This window comes from Oryctolagus cuniculus, chromosome 11 (genome assembly GCF_051225735.1).
Source record: "Oryctolagus cuniculus isolate XC-2025 breed Fujian yellow rabbit chromosome 11, ASM5122573v1, whole genome shotgun sequence".
Classification (NCBI taxonomy): domain Eukaryota; kingdom Metazoa; phylum Chordata; class Mammalia; order Lagomorpha; family Leporidae; genus Oryctolagus; species Oryctolagus cuniculus.
The window spans coordinates 119,349,851-119,369,820 of record NC_142877.1 but is presented as its reverse complement, the minus strand read 5'-3'; the positions used below and the strand labels follow the sequence as shown (position 1 = coordinate 119,369,820).

General features: G+C 60.8%; 1 protein-coding gene across 5 annotated transcripts in view; it reads left to right on the top strand.

Moving 5' to 3' along the window:
- The first annotated feature begins 345 nt into the window (after window positions 1-345).
- EFCAB6 (EF-hand calcium binding domain 6) overlaps window positions 346-19,970 on the top strand; it is a 231,497-nt gene continuing 211,872 nt past the window's right edge. For 3 of the 5 annotated variants that reach the window (XM_070053016.2, XM_070053015.2, XM_070053014.2), the window contains exons 1-2: window positions 348-602; window positions 5,208-5,311. In XM_070053016.2, the coding sequence (XP_069909117.2) occupies window positions 5,241-5,311 (71 nt within the window). In that variant the 5' untranslated portion in view covers window positions 348-602; window positions 5,208-5,240. Of the gene's footprint in view, window positions 603-5,207; window positions 5,312-19,970 lie in introns of all 5 variants that reach the window. The other 2 variants (XM_070053019.2, XM_089307706.1) reach the window with 2 other exon arrangements.

Sequence of the window (19,970 nt, the reverse complement as noted above, 5' to 3'; positions counted from 1 at the left end):
GCTGGGCTCTGCGACCAGGGGGATGCCCACCGGGGCGGACGTCCAGGGGCAGCTGCGGGTGCTCACGTAGCCGGCACCGCGAGCCCCGACGTGGGCAGGAGTCTGCCTCACTGGGAACGCAGCCAGCTGCCCCTAGGCCACACGGGCCCCGGCCGTCCGCCTCAGAACCCGGGCTCGCAGCACAGGAGGCGTAACAACACCTCGCTGCCATGACGCCCGGCGCGCCCTGGCCGCTCCCCTGGGGGACGGAACTTCCGGTGGACGTTCCATCGGGGGGCGGAGCCACTGGGTGTGGACCAATCGCAGGCCCGCTTCTTGCCAGGCGCGCGGGCTTATTTTCCAATCAGCGAGGGCCGTCGTCGCTCGGGCAACAGCGTCCCGGAGACGCCGTGTGGGCTGGGCCTCCCTCCGCGGCCCGGCGGCCTGGGGTTCCGCGCACCGCTGAGGGCCCGGAGAGGCGGACGCTGAAGAGGGCCCCGGGGGAGGTTGCGCGGGCCGCGGCTCTCGGACCCCACGCGCGAGCGCAAGGGCCTGGGAGGGCTCGGCGGGCCGCCGTGAGGGCCCCACCGCTCTGAGACGGCCGGCGCTGCTGCCCACCGCAGGTGATTGGCTGTTCCCGCCACACGTGTCGTGGGCTCCGGGCCCGATAGTGGGGTCCCCGGTCCCTTGGGGCTCACGCGGGGCGCCGGCGACGCTGAGGGCCGGCAGGGAGACGCGGGTGGCCATGCCTCAGAGCGCCCCTGGTCCCACGGCCACTCGCGTGGGTCCCAGGTCCCGGGTCCCACGGCCGCCTGCGGAGGTCGCGGTGTTGGGAAGCCCCCGCTGTCGTCGTGCGTGGCCCGGGAGCGGGCGGGACACGGATTCCACCTCCCTCGTCTCTGTCCCCAGCGGACGCTCGTTCGGTGCGGCCTGGACTTAGAGAGGGAGTCAGGTGCGGCCGCTGGCGCCTCGCCGCAGGTGTGTCCTAGGGAGGCGGCCTTGGCGCCCGTTAGCAGCGTCTTCCCGCTCCCCTCCGCGTTCACGGGTGCTTGGCCCGCCCGTGGCCGGAGCTCCTAGAAATGTTCGCCCTGAGCCTTTTGGTGTTGCTCTCGGCGTGTTGTCTGCCTCTCGCCCGCCGCTTTGCAGCCGGCCACTCCTGCAGGTGCAGAGGGCTCGCTGGCGACCGTGCTGGGCTCCCACAGCTGCCCGCGCCCGCGGACAGAACCAGCTCCAGCCAGGACTAAGGCAGGCGGCGGCCGGCTGTTAACGAGCCAGGGGCTTTAGCAGAGTTCCGGCAGGTGTGCGTGGACCCGGAGGCTCAGCCACAGACGGGTCTCCTGGGTTTCCCTAAGTCGCCACGTGGGACGAGAGGCTGTAGGAGTTGAGGCTCACACTCGCTCTCTGAGATTTGATCTAAAAACACCCCAAATACAGGTCTACACAAGCGGGTTGAGCTGAGTCACGGACTGTCCAGGTGCAGGTGCCTCCAGGGTGCCCTCGCGTTTGGGGGTGTGGGTGGTGCCACTTCCGGTCCCTTCTCTGGGCCTCTCTGTGCGGTTTCACTGTTGCTGGTCCTACCCCTGGCTGGCACCGTGTGTTCCTTGTGACCTGCCTGTGCAGATGGATGACCGATGACCCTCCCACGCTGTGGCTGAGGCCATGGAGACCCCGATGGAGGGCAGGTTGCGACTCCTCCAGGACTGCCTGACCGCGGGGCGGCCAGGAGAAGAAGCCCCAGCGTGTGGCCCAAGGGAGACGCGCGGGTCAGGGGTCAGGGTCACGTTGCACGGGCAGAGCAGATGGCCTCGGGAGGAAAGCCACGGCGCAGGTCCTTGTCCGTCCGCGGGGCTGCCCGCCGGGCTGTGAGCAAACAGGAAACCCACGTGTGGGTGGGCGAGGAAGGCCTTGTCGGTCCTCTGGGGAAAGGCCTCTTTGGGCAGCTAAAGGAGACCTGGGGGCTCCTCACCGAGGCGGGGCGGGGCCTGCGTCGCGGGTGTGGGCTCCGTGTCCCCTCAGGGGAGCACAGGGCAGGTGAGGCGGCTGGGGTGGTCTCAACCGTTTCTGGCTGGCGGTTCTGGCCCGGGTACCTGCTGAGGGCCGTGCCCTGGCTGCTGGGGACACCCTGGCAGCCCTCCCTGTCAGTTCCTCCTGCCGGGCTCTCGCACCCTGTAGCGCATCACTACCTGTTTTGGGCCTGAGGCCCTTTCTTGACACAGCGCAGACACCGTCGGCATCTGGGGTCACCCGCTGCCCGAGCAGCTCCCCAGGGAAGGTCACCTCACAGGTCCGCACTTGGTCTCGGGGTTTGCAGAGGCCACCGAGGCACCCAGGCCCCTCGGCCCTCGGCTAGCAGGCATCGCAGTGTGGAGCTCTTGTCTTTGCGCGCGAGAGAGCAGTGGTCAGCGAAGCAGCAAGGTTCACAGGGCTAGGGCGAGCGTCCACTCAGCCTGGGGACAGCGAGGCGGCGTGATTGCGCAGAGAGCACACGTGGCAGGCCAGGCGGGCGGCTGAGCCGAGAGCTGAGAGCGTGGCCTTGGTTCAGACCGGGGTTTTCTTTTTTTTTTCTTTTTTTTTCTTTTTTTTTTTTTGTTTGACAGGCAGAGTGGACAGTGAGAGAGAGAGACAGAGAGAAAGGTCTTCCTTTTGCCCTTGGTTCACCCTCCAATGGCCACTGCGGCCAGTGCACTGTGGCCAGCGTATCGCGCTGATCCGAAGCCAGGAGCCAGGTGCTTTTCCTGGTCTCCCATGGGGTGCAGGGCCCAAGCACTTGGGCCATCCTCCACTGCACTCCCTGGCCACAGCAGAGAGCTGGCCTGGAAGAGGGGCAACCGGGACAGAATCCGGTGCCCCTACCGGGACTAGAACCCAGTGTGCCGGTGCCACAAGGCGGAGGATTAGCCTAGTGAGCCGCGGCGCCGGCCCCAGACCGAGATTTTCAAGGGTCCAGTTTGCCCCGCATTTATCTCTCTCCCCTCCCCTCCTCCAGGACAAGGGATTCGCTGAGTGTGAAATCCTCCCAAGGGTTTGCTACTCAGCGGTGTCAGACCGGGGAGCCTCCCCGCCCCCATCCCCAGGGCGCCTGCCTTGGAGCAAGGCTGCCAAGCAGTGACTGTGCAGTGCCGTCCGGCCAGGGAGCCCACCTGGTGCTGTGGAGACAGGATTGTCCTGGGGAGCTGTCCTTGGGGGAGGGCCGGACCTCTGGGTAAGCTTCTGCTCCTGCTCCCCCCCCCCCCCCAACGCCCACCTGACTCCTGACTCCAGTCTGCACAGTGAGGCGCTGGGGAGCCTGCGGGTCGGCGTGGCACGTCATGGGGCCGGCGGGGCCCACCCCGTGCCGAGGGAGGCTGTGCGGGCAGTGCTGAGGTGTGCGGGGACGCGGAGCCTGCGTGATTGCGTGCGCGTCCGGAATGCGAGGAGGAGGAGGAGGGGACTCCACTCCTGCATCTGCACTCAGCTGCCAGTCTCGCACGCTGCTTCCGACCCCTTTTCCCATCTCGTGGGATGAGGGCCCCCGCCCCTGGCCCCGGGTAGCGGTGCCAACACGTCTGCCTCCGCTGCCGTCTCTGTGTGGCTGCGCAGTTCCCACTCTGGTGGTGGTCTGTGTTCTCTGGGTGCCAAGGCAGATGGACGGCACTTTTGTTCTGATTCTGATACAGAGAGCGTCTGTTAGGAACTGCACGTCGCTACTCCCCTGGCAGGGAAGCAACGTGCCCGAGCGGTGGCCTCTCGCCGTGTGCTCCCTGTGCGGGGAGCCGTGCTCAGAGCCCCGCAGCCCGGCCATCTCCCTCACCGCGTCCGCGGGCAGAGTCCTTCCAAGTGCCGGGAAGTCAGGGAGGGGCTCGGGTCCCAGAGTGGGGGGTGAAAGGCGTGGGACCCTCGCATAGAGGTGAAGGAGGCGCCTGGCGCGTGTGGGCCCCGCGAGGCTGCGGGTTGCGTACGGCCCTGCCCCCGGGGGCTCGCCCAGCAGCCAGGGCTGGCGGGAGAGTGGACGCGGAGAATCCCCGGGTGGACTTGAGCTTGCTCAGGTTGGGCTGGTTCCTGGCTGCCCGGTGGGCGGTGTTAGCACTTCCTGCTGTAGTCACCGCCCACCCCAGCTCTGGGCAGCGAGAGAGGCTTGTGGCTGGCTGCCACCGGTTGGTCCTTAGCAGGCCACACCTGTGAGTCGCTGGGCTCTAGACCAGGAGCAGAGTCAGGCAGTCACCATTTAAAAAGTTGATTTGTTTGATTTGAAAGTCAGACTTAGAGACGGGAGACAGATCTTCCCTCTGCTGGTTCACACCCCAGATGGCCACAATGGCCAGCACTGGGCCAGACTGAAGCCAAGAGCTTTGTCTGGGTCTCTCACATGAGCGGCAGGGGCCCAACTACTTGGGCCACCTTCTGCTGCTTTCTGAGTGTGTTTGCAGGGAGCGGGAGCGGGAGTGGAGCAGCCGGGACTTGAACTCGCGCCCACGTGGGATGCCAGCTTCACAGGTGGCGGCTTTACCTGCTGCGCCACAGTGCCGGCCCCTCGGGTGGTGATTTTGAACACCCCTGGGTGCCAGTCACGGCCCAGGGTGTGGGGATGCAGTGAGGACAGAAGTGAACTGGGCCCTGGTCTTTATGGAATGTAGAGTCCAGCGGGACCAAGCCCCCACGCCTCGCAGCAGTCCACGCGTCTGGAGCCGGACACGAAGGAATGGGGGAGGCCCCTGGCCGGCGTCCAGGAAGGCTCCAGGAGGTGTGCTGTTTGCACTGAGATCTGGGATGCGGCCGCAGCCGCCGGGCGCCCTGGGAACTTGTCGGCAACGCAGATTCCCAGGCCCCCACGCAGAACTCCAGCTGCAGGCCTGGGAGCCCCCGAGCCGAGGTGCGAGGAGGGGCTGGTTATGTGGCGCCTCTGTGCGGTCAGGGGCACCTGCAGGGGGCGCCGCAGGCTCAAGGCCACTGGGCCGCGTTCCAGGAGCAGTAGGAGGCAGCCGCAGCCTTGGAAGCACGCGGGGCTCAGCACTGGGTGTCAGGAAGCGGGGGCGGCGGCCGGTGCTTGTGGGCTGGGTGGGGAGGAGGGTGCTCGGCGCTCTCGTAAACCGGCCGTCTGTCTGGTGCGGAAGCCCCGTAGCAGCCTGCGGTCTCCGGGAGCTTGTGGGTCGTCGACTGCTTTGCGGACTCTGTTTTTGCGGTGGGAGCAGCGAGACCGGAAGCGCCGCGTCGCCAGTGTGTGCTAACCCCGTCGCTCTCCTGTGTTTCAGAACTCTGGAATTCAGAAATATTTTATCACGAAGATGAAGCGGAATTGCATCAAGAGCAACGGCGCCACAGCCAACAGCACCAAGTCATGCAGTACCAAGGCCAGGTGAGCCGCTGCCCGGGCCACGGGCCGGGCCACAGACTGGGCCACGGGCCAAGGGCCGGGCCACGCCGCCGGGCAGGGGCTGAGGTCTGGAGAGAGCACGCCGAGTGCTGGTGTGTGTCGGACACAAGGCAGCAGGCGTACCTGCCGTGCACAGCTGTCCGGGAACTCCCCCACGCACGCGGTCACCAAGCTCTGCTCATCCGAGTCAGCGTGGACCTGGCGTGTCTGAGTTAGTGTGGACCTGGCACATCTAACTTAGTGAGGACCTGGCACGTCCAACTTAGTGAGGACCTGGCATGTCCAACTTAGTGAGGACCTGGCACATCTGTGTTAGCATGGACCTGGCGCGTCTGTGTTCATCTGTACTTGGTGCGTCCGTCTTAGCGTGGACCTGGCGTGCCCAAGTTAGTGTGGACCTGGCATGTCCGTGTCAGCATGACCTGGTGTGCCCGAGTTAACGTGGACCTGGCACGTCCGTGTTAGTGTGGACCTGGCGCGTCTGTGTCAGCGAGGGCCTGGCACATCCGTGTTAGTGAGGACCTGGCGTGTCCGTGTCAGTGAGGACCTGGTGCGGCCGTGTCAGTGTGGACCTGGCACATCTGTGTTAGTGAGGACCTGGCACATCCGTGTTAGTGAGGACCTGGCACATCTGTGTTAGTGAGGATCTGGTGCGTCCGTGTCAGCGAGGACCTGGCGTGTCCGTGTTAGTGAGGACCTGGTGCAGCCGTGTCAGTGAGGACCTGGCGCGGCCGTGTCAGTGTGGACCTGGCACATCCGTGTTAGTGAGGACCTGGCGCGGCCGTGTTAGTGAGGACCTGGTGCAGCCGTGTCGGCGAGGACCTGGCGCAGCCATGTCAGCAAGGGCCTGGTGCAGCCGTGTCAGTGAGGGCCTGGCGCGGCCGTGTCGGCGAGGGCCTGGCGCGTCCGTGTTAGTGAGGGCTTGGCGCGGCTGTGTCGGTGAGGGCCTGGCGCGGCTGTGTCAGTGAGGGCCTGGCGCGGCTGTGTCAGTGTGGACCTGGCGCAGCCGTGTCAGCGAGGACCTGGTGCAGCCGTGTTAGTGAGGACCTGGCGCAGCCGTGTCAGTGAGGACCTGGCGCGGCCGTGTCGGCGAGGGCCGGCTGGCGTCTGGCGCTCGCCCTGCCGTGGGCTCGCAGCAGATTTCCCCTCTCCCCGCGATAGATGGCAGCAGCAGCACAACTTTCCGTCGCTGCGGGAGGCCGGGTCTGTGCAGCCGCGCTGTTGCCCACTCCTCCGTTTTCTTTCTTTTTTTTAAGATTTGAAAGGCAGTTATACACACACACACACACACACACACATGGGGAACAAACAAGATTTCCGTCCATTGGTTCACTCCCCAGATGGCCAGAATGGACAGGGCTGAGCCAGGCAGAGCCAGGAGCTTCCTCCGGGTCTCCCGTGTGTGCAGGGCCCAAGGACTGGGCCATCTTCCACTGCCTTCCCGGGCTCACTGTTAGGGGGCTGGATGGGAAGTGGAGCCGCTGGGACTTGAGCTGACACCCAGCGACCTAACCCACCGTGCCCCAGCCTGGCCCCAGCGGGGCGGCTGTGTGACGGCCACGGCTGCCCGACGGCGCGCGTGTGGGCGGCTGCTTGTCCCGGCTGCCGTTCCCCAGGCAGTGCCGAGTTTCCAGAGGGCGCCTGAAGTCGCACCGTGTGTCCACGACGGAGAAAGCCTGTTCCACACCAGGGCTTTTTGGCGCTCAGTGTTGGTAGGATTTACCACAAAAACTCAGTTACCCAGTTGACTCTGGGCAGCGTTCGCCATGGGCCCCGCTGTGCTGGCGCGAGTGACCTAGTTAGGGGCGGGCACTGCGCAGTCCTGGGCCTGGGCGTTAGGTGTGGGAGCCGCGCTGACCCGGTCACTAGCTCCCTGCAGAGGGGTCTCTGCCTTGCGTGGGGGGAAAGGAGTGGGAGAGCACGCTGGGGGTCATGTGCTCTGTGTGTGTGTGTGTGTGGTGTGAGGGCCGAGTGTTGGTTAAGTGTGTGGCGTGTGGTGTGTGTGGTGAGTGTATGGTGAGTGTGTGTGGTGTGTGTGGTGAGTGTGTGGTGAGTGTGTGTGATGTGTGGTGAGGATGTGTGTGTGTGGTGTGAGGGCCGAGTGTTGGTTAAGTGTGTGGCGTGTGGTGTGTGTGGTGAGTGTGTGGTGCGTGGTGAGTGTGTGGTGTGAGTGCGGAATGTTGGTTAAGTGTGTGGCATGTGTGGTGTGTGGTGAGGGTGTGTGGAGTGAGGACCGAGTGTTGGTGAGTGTGTGGTGTGTGTGGTGTGAGTGCCGAGTGTTGGTGAGTGTGTGGTGTGAGTGCCGAGTGTTGGTGAGTGTTGGTGAGTGTGTGGTGTGAGTGGTGTGAGTGCCGAGTGTTGGTTAGAGTGTAGGGTGGGTGCTGCGGGTGCCGTCAGGTGGGTGCCGTCAGGACAGCAGCACTGCAGGGCTCGCCCCTCGTCCAGTCCGCGGGAGCTGCGTCTGGTGCTGGGTCGTCTGGGGCCGGCCCACAGTGGTGCGGAGACGCCATTTGTTCCAAGGCTGCTGGTCTCCCGGGGGGGGGATGCGGCGCGGGGTGCACGGGCCTGTAGGCACGTGCGGGGGACTTCAGGTGGGGAGGGCAGCCCCTGCAGAGTGGGGGCAGCGCGGGGTGTGGCCCTGGACTGTGCGTTGTACATGACGTGCCGGGATCCGCGCCTCCCTCCACTGTGGCCGCGCTGTTTCCGCACCTGCCGGGCCCTGATGGCCCAGTGCTCCGAGTGGACCCCTCCTCGCCTGGTCCTGAACACGTCGCGGCTCCGCGACGGCACCTTAACTTGGAGAGCCTTGTCTGACGTCTGGGTTTGCGGGGTGTCTGGGAGTGCGTGCAGGTGGGCGCCGGGAGAGGTGTGTGCTCAGGTGAGGGCTGGGAGGGGAGGTCCTGTCAGGGACTTGGGGAGCCCCTGCGGGGCAGGCCGTGGCCCAGACCCTGGGGCAGCGCCGTGCCATGGCGCTGCCTGGCTGAGGAGGCAGGCCCCTTTACAACCGTGCATTATTCTGCTAAATTGAATTCAGATGATGGCCTGAATTGTTTTTGACGAAGCCCTATCATTTGGATATATTTGTAAATCAACTTGCATTCTTGTAATTCCTGTGTTTGGAGCTGCAGACCGGGGTTGCCGGATCTGAGACAGAGACCGGGGTCGGGAGGCTGGCCTGGGCTTCAGGCAGGCGGCGTGAACCCCCGAGTCCTCCAGTCTGGTTAGAAATTCGTGCAGATGCCCTGCGCTGGGTTTTTGTAGTTGTCTGAGTAGGTGGCAGGGTTGTCAGGTTCTCTGCTCTCGGGGGTCCGCGGGAGGTTTGCTTATCACCCCGCGAGTGTTTGCCACCTTCATTCTTACCTGTTCACATAAGAACACGCAACATGCCACTCGCAGGCACATGCACACACATGTGTACAGACACATACACATGCACACACACACACGTGTACAGATGTGCACACATGCAGACATACACAGACACATGTACAGATGCAGACACAGATGCACACACACATGCAGACACACGTGTACAGATGCAGACACGCACAACATGTACAGATGTGCACATGCATGCAGACACACGTACAGATGTGCATGCAGTGCACACATGCACACACACAGATGCAGACACAAACATGCACACACACATGCACACGTACAAACACATGTACAAACGCGCACATACATGCAACACAAACACATGTATAGATGCACATGCAGACATGCGCAAACATGTACAGATGCACACACATGCAGACACGCATAAACATGTACAGATACAACATGCAGACACATGTACAGATGCACACACGCAGACACACATGTAGATGCAGACATGCACAACATGCACAGATGTGTGCACACATGCAGACATGTACAAACACATGTCCACATGTGCACACGCATGCACACAAGTGTACGAATTCTTACAAACACCCAGCACAGTCGAGCCAGAAGCCCGGGATGCAGTTCGGGGGAGCTGGGGTCTTGTCCCTGGTTGTGGGTTAAACCTGGCTTCTCCGCCCTGACATCGAATTTCCCCACCTCTCGGAATGTGGATCATGTCACCCAGCTCACGCGTTGTCACAAGGAGACAACACCCACTGGCCACAGAGATAGGGCTTGGTTACGGGAGCAGTCACCTGGCTGTGAGGTTGGCTGGCATGGGAGGGTCTCTGGGCAGGCTCGGGGTCTCCATCAGCCTTCGGGGCACCCAGGGCTTGGGGTCTCCGTAGGCCTTCGGGGTGTCTGGGACTTGGGGTCCCCATCAGCCTTTGGGGCGTCTGGGGCTTGGGGTCTCCGTCAGCCTTTGGGGTGTCTGGGCTTGGGGTCTCAGCCTTCGGGGCATCTGGGACTTGGGGTCCCCGTCAGCCTTTGGGGTGTCTGGGACTTGGGGTCCCCTCAGCCTTCGGGACGTCTGGGTTTGGGGTCCCCTCAGCCTTCGGGGTGTCTGGGTTTGGGGTCCCCGTCAGCCTTCGGGGCACCTGGGACTTGGGGTCCCCATCAGCCTTCGGGGCGTCTGGGTTGGGGTCCCCGTCAGCCTTCGGGGTGTCTGGGTTGGGGTCCCCTCAGCCTCCGGGGCATCTGGGTTTGGGGTCCCCTCAGCCTTCGGGGCGTCTGGGTTTGGGGTCCCCTCAGCCTCCGGGGCGTCTGGGTTGGGGTCCCCTCAGCCTTCGGGGTGTCTGGGTTTGGGGTCCCCGTCAGCCTTCGGGGCGTCTGGGACTTGGGGTCCCGTCAGCCTCTGGGGCGTCTGGGTTTGGGGTCCCCTCAGCCTCCGGGGCATCTGGGTTTGGGGTCCCCTCAGCCTTCGGGGCGTCTGGGTTTGGGGTCCCCTCAGCCTCCGGGGCGTCTGGGTTTGGGGTCCCCTCAGCCTTCGGGGCGTCTGGGTTTGGGGTCCCCGTCAGCCTTCGGGGCGTCTGGGTTGGGGTCCCCTCAGCCTTCGGGGCGTCTGGGTTTGGGGTCCCCTCAGCCTTTGGGGCGTCTGGGTTTGGGGTCCCCTCAGCCTCCGGGGTGTCTGGGTTGGGGGTCCCGTCAGCCTTTGGGGCGTCTGGGTTGGGGTCCCCGTCAGCCTTCGGGGCGTCTGGGTTTGGGGTCTCCGTCAGCCTTCGGGGCACCTGGGGCTTGGGGTCTCCGTCAGCCTTCGGGACGTCTGGGTTGGGGTCCCCGTCAGCCTTCGGGGCACCTGGGACTTGGGGTCCCCGTCAGCCTTCGGGACGTCTGGGTTGGGGTCCCCTCAGCCTCCGGGGTGTCTGGGTTGGGGTCCCTCAGCCTCCGGGGTGTCTGGGTTGGGGTCCCTCAGCCTCCGGGGCGGCTGGGTTGGGGTCCCCTCGGCCTCCGGGGTGTCTGGGTTGGGGTCCCTCAGCCTCCGGGGTGTCTGGGTTGGGGTCCTTCAGCCTCCGGGGCGGCTGGGTTGGGGTCCCTCAGCCTCCGGGGCGGCTGGGTTGGGGTCCCCTCAGCCTCCGGGGCGGCTGGGTTGGGGTCCCCCAGCCTCCGGGGGTCTGGGTTGGGGTCCCTCAGCCTTCGGGGCACCTGGGACTTGGGGTCCCCCAGCCTCCGGGGCGGCTGGGGCGGGCCTGAGAACCTGCATTCCCGAGGCCCTGGGCAAGGGCAGCACACTCAAACTGTTTAGAGCTGCACTTCGGCCTGAAAGGCCTTTTAAGGTGCAGCATTTGCAGGTGGAGCCACTCTAACTAACGGCATTAGGGACAGTCACATTCCTAAATTCCTGCTTGAAGAGTCTGCAAGTGGAACAACTCCTTCATTCCTTCCGATGAGCTGACGGGCAGTGGTGGGGGCGGGGGTCTGGGGAGAAGTCTCTGGTTTCACCCCTGCGGTAGAGTGGGTTCCCACAGTGAGTCCAGGAGCTGCCCCGGACGTCTGCGATGCTTGGGGTGCGGCTCTGGTGGAGGTGCGGGGGGGGGCTGTGGTGGAGGTGCAGGGGTGAAATGTGGAGGTGCAGGGGTGGCTGTGGTGGAGGTGCAGGGGCATGGCTGTGGTGGGGGTGCAGGGGTGGCTGTGGTGGAGGTGCAAGGGTGCGGCTGTGGTGAGGGTACAGGGGTGCAGCTGTGGTGGACGTGCAGAGGTGGCTGTGGTGGAGCTGCAGGGGTGCAGCTGTGGTGGAGGTGCAGGGGTGCAATGTCGAGGTGTGGCTGTGGTGGATGTGCAGGGGTGCGTGCAGGGGTGCGGCTGTGGTGGGGGTGCAGGGGTGGCTGTGGTGGGGGTGCAGGGGTGTGGCTGTGGTGGAGGTGCAGGGGTGCAATGTCGAGGTGCAGGGGTGCAGCTTTGGTGGGGGTGCAGGGGTGGCTGTGGTGGGGGTGCAGGGGTGGCTGTGGTAGAGCTGCAGGGGTAGCTGTGGTGGAGGTGCAGGGGTGCGGCTGTGGTGGAGGTGCAGGGGGGCTGTGGTGGGGTTGCAGGGGTGCGGCTGTGGTGGACGTGCAGGGGTGCAATGTCGAGGTGCAGGGGTGCAGCTGTGGTGGGGTGCAGGGGTGCGGCCATGGTGCGGTGGAGGTGCGCAGGGAGGCCCCCTTCCTGCAGGGCTCAGGCGTGCCGCCCACCCCTCTGAAATTCCGAGTTGGGGGTGAGTCACGGGGAGCGGGCCGGCTCGTGTTCCTCTGCTGTTCCAGCCCCCCCCCCCGGCCGTGGCCGCTAGCCTTGGCCCAGGTGTTGGGGGAGGGGTAGCTTGGAGAACGCTCACACCGGGAAGGCCTGGTCAGACACGGCAGCCTCAATGTGCAGCGGTGGCTCCGGAGCACCCCTGCTAGTGAGGACCTGCGTGGTAGGGATGAGGCCGCGGGCGGCCGCGGGTCACCCAGCCCCTGCCCCTGCCCCTGCTGCAGAGGACCTGCCCTGCCCGAGGGGCGTCGACGGGCCTGCGCTTCCTGCGGTGGTGGTGGTGGTCTTTGTTGCCGTCTCCAGTGTTTCTTGAATGGAGTCGCTGTGCACTCGCCGTGAAGTGCACGGCAGGCGGTTCACCGTGGGCGATGGTCACCCTCCAAGCCCCGCGTGCCTGGTTATCAGGAGCAGGATGATGGGTGCAGTAGAGCTGGCTGCTCCGTGCGCCACCACCCCCGGGAGAGGGGCCTCAGCTACCGCGCACCCTGCCGCACCCTGGGATGCCTCGACGCCATCCAACTTGGCAGTCGGGTAAAGAGGAATGGGGGGCGTGGGCAGTGACGGCCACGGATGCGCCGTGTGCGGGAAGAGCTGTCTTCATGGAGCAGAAGACGGGCTCGGTCCTGGGCTGTGCAGCCCGGGGCAACGCTGGCCTGCGCTGGGCATCTCCTCGCCTGTAACGGGGAGGAGCAGTAGCTGGTTAGGCGTGGGGAGGCTTCACCACTGGTCGTCATCAGTCTGTTTATTTAAAGATTTGTTCTTACTTCATTTGAGAGGGAGAGGCAGAGAGATCTTGCAGCCGTTGGTTCACTCGGCAAATGGCACGAGCCTGGGACCTGGAACTCCGTCTGGGTCTCCCACGTGGGTGGCAGGGACTCGGGTGCTAGAGCCACCTTCTGCGTCCCAGGCACAGGAGCAGGGAGCTTGGAGGCAGAGCAGCAGGGCCTGAACCAGCTCTCGGACGTGGGTCCTGGTGCTGCCGGTGGCAGGTTAACTCGCCGTGCAGCCACGCTGGCCTCGGCTGACACCAGTCTCGTGCGTGTGTCCTGCTCATAGCCAGTCCTCAGCACGTGCCACCTGAATTCAGTCATTTATATTCCTCCTTAAAATTCCTCACCCGGGGCTGGCATTGTGGCATAGCAGGTAAAGCCACTACCTGTGACGTCAGCATCCCATAGGGACTCTGGTTCCAGTCCCGGCTGCTCCACTTCCGATCCGGCTCCCTGCTAACGCACCTGGGAAAGCAGTGAGGATGGCCCAAGTGCTGGGGCCCCTGCACCGGCGTGGGCGACCTGGAGGAGGCTCCTGGCTTCCCCCCTGGCCCAGCCCTGGCCACTGAGGTCATCTGAACCAGTGGATGGAAGATCTCTCTCTCTCTCGCTCTCGCTCTCGCGCTCTCTCTCTCTCTCTCTCTCTTTCAAATAAATAAGTAAATTTCAGAAAAAAAAATTCTTTACCCGGTTGAGTTGGTTGCGTTTTAATTTCTCAGGTCTCACGCTGTCGGTCCAGTGAAGGGTTCCTCCCTGAGCCAGATGCCCTCATCCCGTTGCTTCCGGGCACACGCCCTGGCCTTGCTGGACAGGACCTGTGCCGCTGCGCGTGGCCCGGCCAGCGGGCTGCGCGTCTACTAAGTGATGGTGCACTTGGGTGCAACACCGAAGCATGCTCCCTCCTGCCCGCCCGCCTCCCTCTCCTCCCTCTCCCCTGCCCCTCCCCTCCCCGTCCCTGCTCTCTGCCTCTCCTCCTCTCCCTCCCTCCCCTGCCCCTCCTCCTCTCCCTCCCCTCCCCCTTCCCCTGCCCTCCTCCTCCCCCATCCCTCCTCCTCCCCTCCCCCTGCCCTGCCCCCGCCCCTGCCCCTCCCCTGCTCCTCCTCCTCTCCTCCCCATGCCCCTCCTCCTCCCCTCCCCCTCTCCTGCCCCTCCTCCTCCCCTCCCCCTCTCCTGCCAGTACCCTGCCCCTCCCCTCCCCTGCCCCTCCCCATGCCCCTCCCCCCCCGCCCCCTTGTCCTTTCTGGCTGGGGGAGAACTCGCGCTCGTTCAGTTCCATCCCTGTAGAGTGGGTGACTCAGTGGGCCTAGTGTCTTCACCACGTTGTGCAGCCGTCGCCTGTGTCTAATCCCAGGACATTTTTGTACCTGCCCGGCTCCTCCCCTGCCCCGGCCCAGCTCCTGCTGCTCTGCCTCCTGTCTCTAGATTTGTGGGGGATTTGGTGTCTGGGTTTCTCTCGCACTGTGTTCCCGAGGGTCACGTGTGTGGCGGCGTGGACCAGAGCGTCATCCCTTTCTGTGGCTGAGTGGTAGTCCCTGGAGCAGGCACGCCGCGATCGTTTATCCACAGCGGGGGGGGGGGGTGGTGGGGTGTTGGCTGTCCCGGCTCCTCAGCTGTCGTGAATGGTGCAGTTGGGAATGTCCACGTACGCGTGTTCGTGTGGACGTCTCTTTCCGGTCCTCTGGAGTCTGTCCACCTGACAGGTCTGCGCCTGACTTGCCGGAAGCTGTCGAGCTGTGTCCCACGCAGCTGCGTCAGCTCACAGCCTCACGGGCAGGGTGAGGGTTCCGGTACCGCCTTCCTCGCGGGGGTTACTGTGTTTCTGACCTCCCGTGAGGGTAAGGCGCTCTCGTTGGGTTTTGGTTCGTATTCCGCGCGTGACCAGGGTCGAGCACCTCCCCAGCCCTCACTTTTGGAGAACTGTGCGTGCCGGCCTCTGCTAGCTTTTAAACCGGGTCGGCTTTTTGCTCCCTGTGCTGTGAGCGTCCTCGGTGTATTCCGCTCTCTGATCCTTATCAGATGTGACTGGCGAAGAATTCTTCCCACCCGCGAGTTGTGTTTCCACTTTCCTGTTGGAGTCCTTTGGAGCATGAAGCACGATTAATCCGTCTGTCTCCAGTTGCTTGGTTTGGCGTCACACCCAAGGTGTCGTCGTCCAATACAGGGCTGGGAATCTTTTTTCTGCCAAGGGCCATTTGGATATTTATGACACCTTTTGTGGGCCATGCAAAATAATCAACTTAAAAATTAGCCTCAGTAGACTCACTGAATACCCCGTCCCCCCCGCAGTGGCCGTGGTGGGGCCTCACACAGCCCACGGGCTGGACGTCCCCCGCCCCGGCCTGATGCACGGATTGGCATCTGCGTTTCCCTCTGCGAACCTTATCTATTTAGTTCTCACGTTTAGGCCTTTGACCTGTTGCCAGTGAGTTCTGCGTGTGGTGGGGGGGGGTCCGGCTCCACTCTCCTGTGGTGGTATTCAGGTGTGTCGGCGCCGTGGGTTGGGAAGATGGTGCTGTGGCTCCTTCCGCGTCCAGTGATCTTGGCACCCTCAACAGAAACCGATGATCGACAGATGTAAGCATTCCCCTCCGGACTCTGTGCCCCACTGGCCTGTGTGTCTGTCCTCATGCCGGCATCACACCGTCTGGTGACTGTCGCTGTGAAGTGAGTTTTGAAACCACAGAGTACAAGTCCTCCAGCTTCATTCTTTTTCTTTTTAATAAAAAGATTTATTTTATTTGAAAATCAGAGTTACACAGAGAGAGAAGGAGAGGCAGAGAGAGAGAGAGAGAGAGAGCGCGCGCACGCGTTCATCCACTGGTTCACTCCCCAGGTGGCTGCAACAGCCAGAGCTGTGCTGATCCGAAACCAGGAGCCAGGAGCTTCTTCCGGGTCTCCCATGAGGTTGCAGGGGCCCGAGGACTTGGGCCATCTTCCACTGCTTTCCCAGGCCACAGCAGAGAGCTGGATGGGAAGAGGAGTAGCTGGGACTCGAAGCAGCACCCATATGGGATGCCGGCACTGCAGGTGGCTTCGCCCGCTACACCACAGCACTGGCCCCCCAACTTCATTCTTGTTTTTCCAGGTTGTGTTGCCTGTTCTGCATCCCTTGTATTTCTGTATGGATTTTAGGATCAGCTTGTCAACTTCTGCAAAAAAGAAGACACATGGGATTTTGAAATGTAGATCCTTTTGGGGAGAATTGCCATCTTTACTGTAAACATGGAATTATCTCTTCCGATCCAATTTTATTTCAACAATACTTTGTAGCATACAAGTATTGCATTTTTTGTTAAATTTATCTCTTAGTATTTTTTTTTTTTACGGGCAGAGTGGACAGAGAGAAAGGTCTTCCTTTTGCCGTTGGTTCACCCTCCAATGGCCACCGCGGCCGGTGTGCTGCAGCTGGCGCACCGTGCTGATCGGATGGCAGGAGCCAGGTGCTTCTCCTGGTCTCCCATGGGGTGCAGGGCCCAAGTACTTGGGCCATCCTCCACTGCACTCCCGGGCCATAGCAGAGAGCTGGCCTGGAAGAGGGGCAACCGGGACAGAATCCGGTGTGCCGGCGCCGCAAGGCGGAGGATTAGCCTAGTGAGCCGCGGCGCCGGCCTGGTGATGATTTTTAACGTGCAGTTGTGTTCAGAGTGTTCGTGCAGGTGTATAGAAATGCAGTTGATTGTTGCATATTGACCGTGCGTCTGCAGGCTTCCTGGACTGGTTTATGAGTTGTGACTGTGTGTGTGTGTGTGTGTGTGTGTTCATTAGGGCTTTCTGTAGACGTGATAATGTCACTTGCAGATGTAATTTGACATTTAATCGCTGCTGTGGGTCTGGTTTTTTTGCTTTTCTTGCCAATTTGCCCTGAGCCTTCCGTGCAGCGCTGAGCAGAAGGGCGGGGCAGCCACGCTCATCTGGTCCTGATCTCGGCTGCGTTTCCTTTGAGTCTGGGGAGGGGTTTCGTCCGGTCAGGGAAGTCCCTGTCCGCTCCTGTGGGCGCCGTGTTTCCTTCTTTGAGCCTGGGATCGGCAAGTGTGTCTTCCTGCGCGCGCTTAGCTTACTAGGTGATGGTTGTCCTGAGTCCGCAGTGGAGGCTGGCGAGGCTCCGTGTTTGTGCTCCTGGGATAAAGCCCACGTGCACATGTTTTTTTTTTGTTTGTTTGTTTTGTTTTGTTTTGTTTTTCCTCTCTCTCTCTCTATTTTTCAATGTTTCTGGATTTAGTTTGCCAGTTTGGGAACTTTCTTTACATATATAAGTAATATTGATTTTTAGCTTTCTCTTCTTCTATTTTTGTCTGGTTTTAGCATTGTGATTGTAGACCTGAGCCTGGCTCAAGGTGTAACTGTTTTAAATTAGGCCTCCATCTTGTAACTTGGGCCTGACCAGGCCCTGAACCCTAAGCCAGAAGCTCCTAAAAGTAAATAAATGAACTCCCCTTGGGATAAACTCTCCTAGCAACAGCCGATGAGCAGATAACAGAGAAATGCCTAGAGTTCCTGGTGTCGTCTCAGGGCAGATAAGGTGACTGATAGCTACCCGAGACCCTGCAGTTCAGCACATACACCCCATCATCTCGGACCCTATGCCTCGGCCAATCAATTCAAAAGGCATCAACCCCAAAGCCATCCAACCACCTTTAGTAGGTCCGTTCCCGCCACTGGATGCACTAATCAATTCTAGGAGACGTCCTTTGAATTTCCCGTGGGATGAGATGATTTGCTAAATGGCACCATGATGTATAGAGTGTCTCTGAAAACCCTATAAAAACCCTGTTCACTGAAGGGTCGGGGCTCTCGATTCAGACCCACTGGGTCGGTGTTGACTGAGAGTCCAGGCCCGGCCGGACCTGCAATAAAACTCTCGTGTGCTTTACAGCGGTATCGGCTCCTTGGTGGTCTTTGGGGATGACTGAACTGGGCATAACAGTGATAATGTTGGCCTGTTAGAATGTAATGAGAGGGGGTGGCGCTGTGGCACAGCGGGTTAAAGCCCTGGCTTGAAGTGCTGGTGTCCCATATGGGCACTGGTTCTGGTCCCGGCTGCTCCTCTTCTGATCCAGCTCTCTGCTGTGGCCTGGGAAAGCAGTGGAAGATGGTCCAGTGCTTGGGCCCCTGCACCCACATGGGAGACCCAGAAGAAGCTCCTGGCTCCTGGCTTTGGATTTGTGCAGCTCTGGCTGTTGTGGCCATCTGGGGAGTGAACCAGTGGATGGAAGACCGCTCTCTCTCTTTCTCTACCTCTCTCTGTAACTCTTTCAAGTAAATAAAATAAATCAATTAATTAAATCTAAAAGTAGTGAGAAATGTTTCCTTTTCTGGTTTTTGGAATGGTTTGTGCAGGATTGACCTTCACTATTTTTTAAAGAGTTTGTGGAATTCACTCAAAGACCCATTTAGTCCTGGACGTCATTTGCGGGAAGTTTTTTGGTTATGGGTTCAATCTCTTAATTTATTTAATTATTTTTTAATATTTTTATATATTTATTTGAGGGTAGAATTACAGAGAGAGGGAGAGACAGAAAAGTCCTCCATCCACTGGTTCAATCCCCAGATGGCCGCAATGGCCAGAACTGGGCCAATCCAAGCCAGGAGCTTCCTCCAGGTCCCCCACATGGGTGCAGGGGCCCAAGGACCTGGGCCATCCTCCACTGCTTTCCCAGGCCACAGCAGAGAGCTGGATGGGAAGTGGAGCAGCCAGGGCAGGAACTGGTGCCTATGGGATGCCGGTGCCGTGGATGGAGGCTCAGGCTTCTACGCCATAGTGCCAGCCCCTGGGTTCAGTGTCTTAATTTGTGGTAGTTCTGTGCAGATTTTCTGCTGCTTCTTAAGTCAGTTTCAATATCTTGTGTCTTTCTAAGAATTTTTCATTTAGGTTTCCTAATTGGTTGGCATGCAATTGTTTACAGTATTCCCTTATATTGCTTTTTAGTTCCGTAAGGTGAGCAGTAATACCCTCTTTTATTCCTGGTGTTTAAAAAATTGTTTCTGATTTTAATAACTGGAGCGTGGCCACTTGAGGGAGCGAACCAGCAGATGGAAGATCTAGCTCACTATTTGTTTCTCCACTTCTCTTTCTGTAACGCTGCCTTTCACATATATAAATCTTGGGGGAGAAAGAACAGAGCGCCAGAGAGACAGACAGAGCTCTTACCTTCTGGTTCACTTCCCAAAAGGTTGCCAGGCCAGGACTGGGCCAGGCTGAAGCCAGGAGCCAGGAGCTCCATGCTGGTCTCCCAGTGGGTGGCAGCCCCATCGTCCAGTGCCCCCTCAGGTCGTTGGCAGGAGGCTGGGTCAGAAGTGGAGTACCCGGGCACTCTTGATTGAGTACTGGCTCTCATAGAGGCCGTGAACAGGGCAGGCAGCGGTGTTCCTGTTCCACAACACTGGCCTCTCTTTTCTTTCTTTCTTTCTTTCTTTCTTTCTTTCTTTCTTTCTTTCTTTCTTCCTTTCTTCCTTTCTTCCTTTCTTCCTTTCTTCCTTTCTTCCTTTCTTCCTTTCTTCCTTTCTTCCTTTCTTCCTTTCTTCCTTTCTTCCTTTCTTCCTTTCTTCCTTTCTTCCTTTCTTCCTTCCTTCCTTCCTTCCTTCCTTCCTTCCTTCCTTCCTTCCTTCCTTCCTTCCTTCCTTCCTTCCTTCCTTCCTTCCTTTTTTTTTCCTGAGAAATTTAACATGCCTTGAAGCAATAATTCCCTTGATTTTTGTTTGCCTGGGAGACACCTTGTTTCTCTTGTACTCTGGAAGGTTGATCCCACCAAATGCAGGACTCCAGCTTGGCGCTGTCTGTCTGCAGCAGGTTCAGCGTTACACCGCGTCTCTGCTCGCACGGCCTGTGAAGACACGCCCCTGCAGAGTCTGCGTCCCGTGTCGCTGCCTGTCCCATGGACATTCAAAATAGTGTAACATAGCACTGATGGAAACCATGGTTCTTTTTTTCTAAAGATTTATTTTATTTATTTGAAAGGCAGAGTTAGAGAGGTAGAGACAGAGAGAGAGGTCTTCCATCTGCTGATTGGCTCCCCAAATGGCGGCAAGAACCAGGGCTGGGCCAGGTCGAAGTCAGGAGCCAGGCGCTTCTTCCGGGTCTCCCACGTGGGCCCGAGCACTTGGGCCATCCTTTGATGCCTTCCCAGGCGCATTAGCCGGGAGCTGGATCGGAAGTGGAGCAGCCGGGACTCGAACTGGCACCCGCAGGGGATGCTGGCGCCGCAGGCCGGGGCTTTAACCCGCTGCACCGCAGCGCCAGCCCCGAAATCATCATTCTC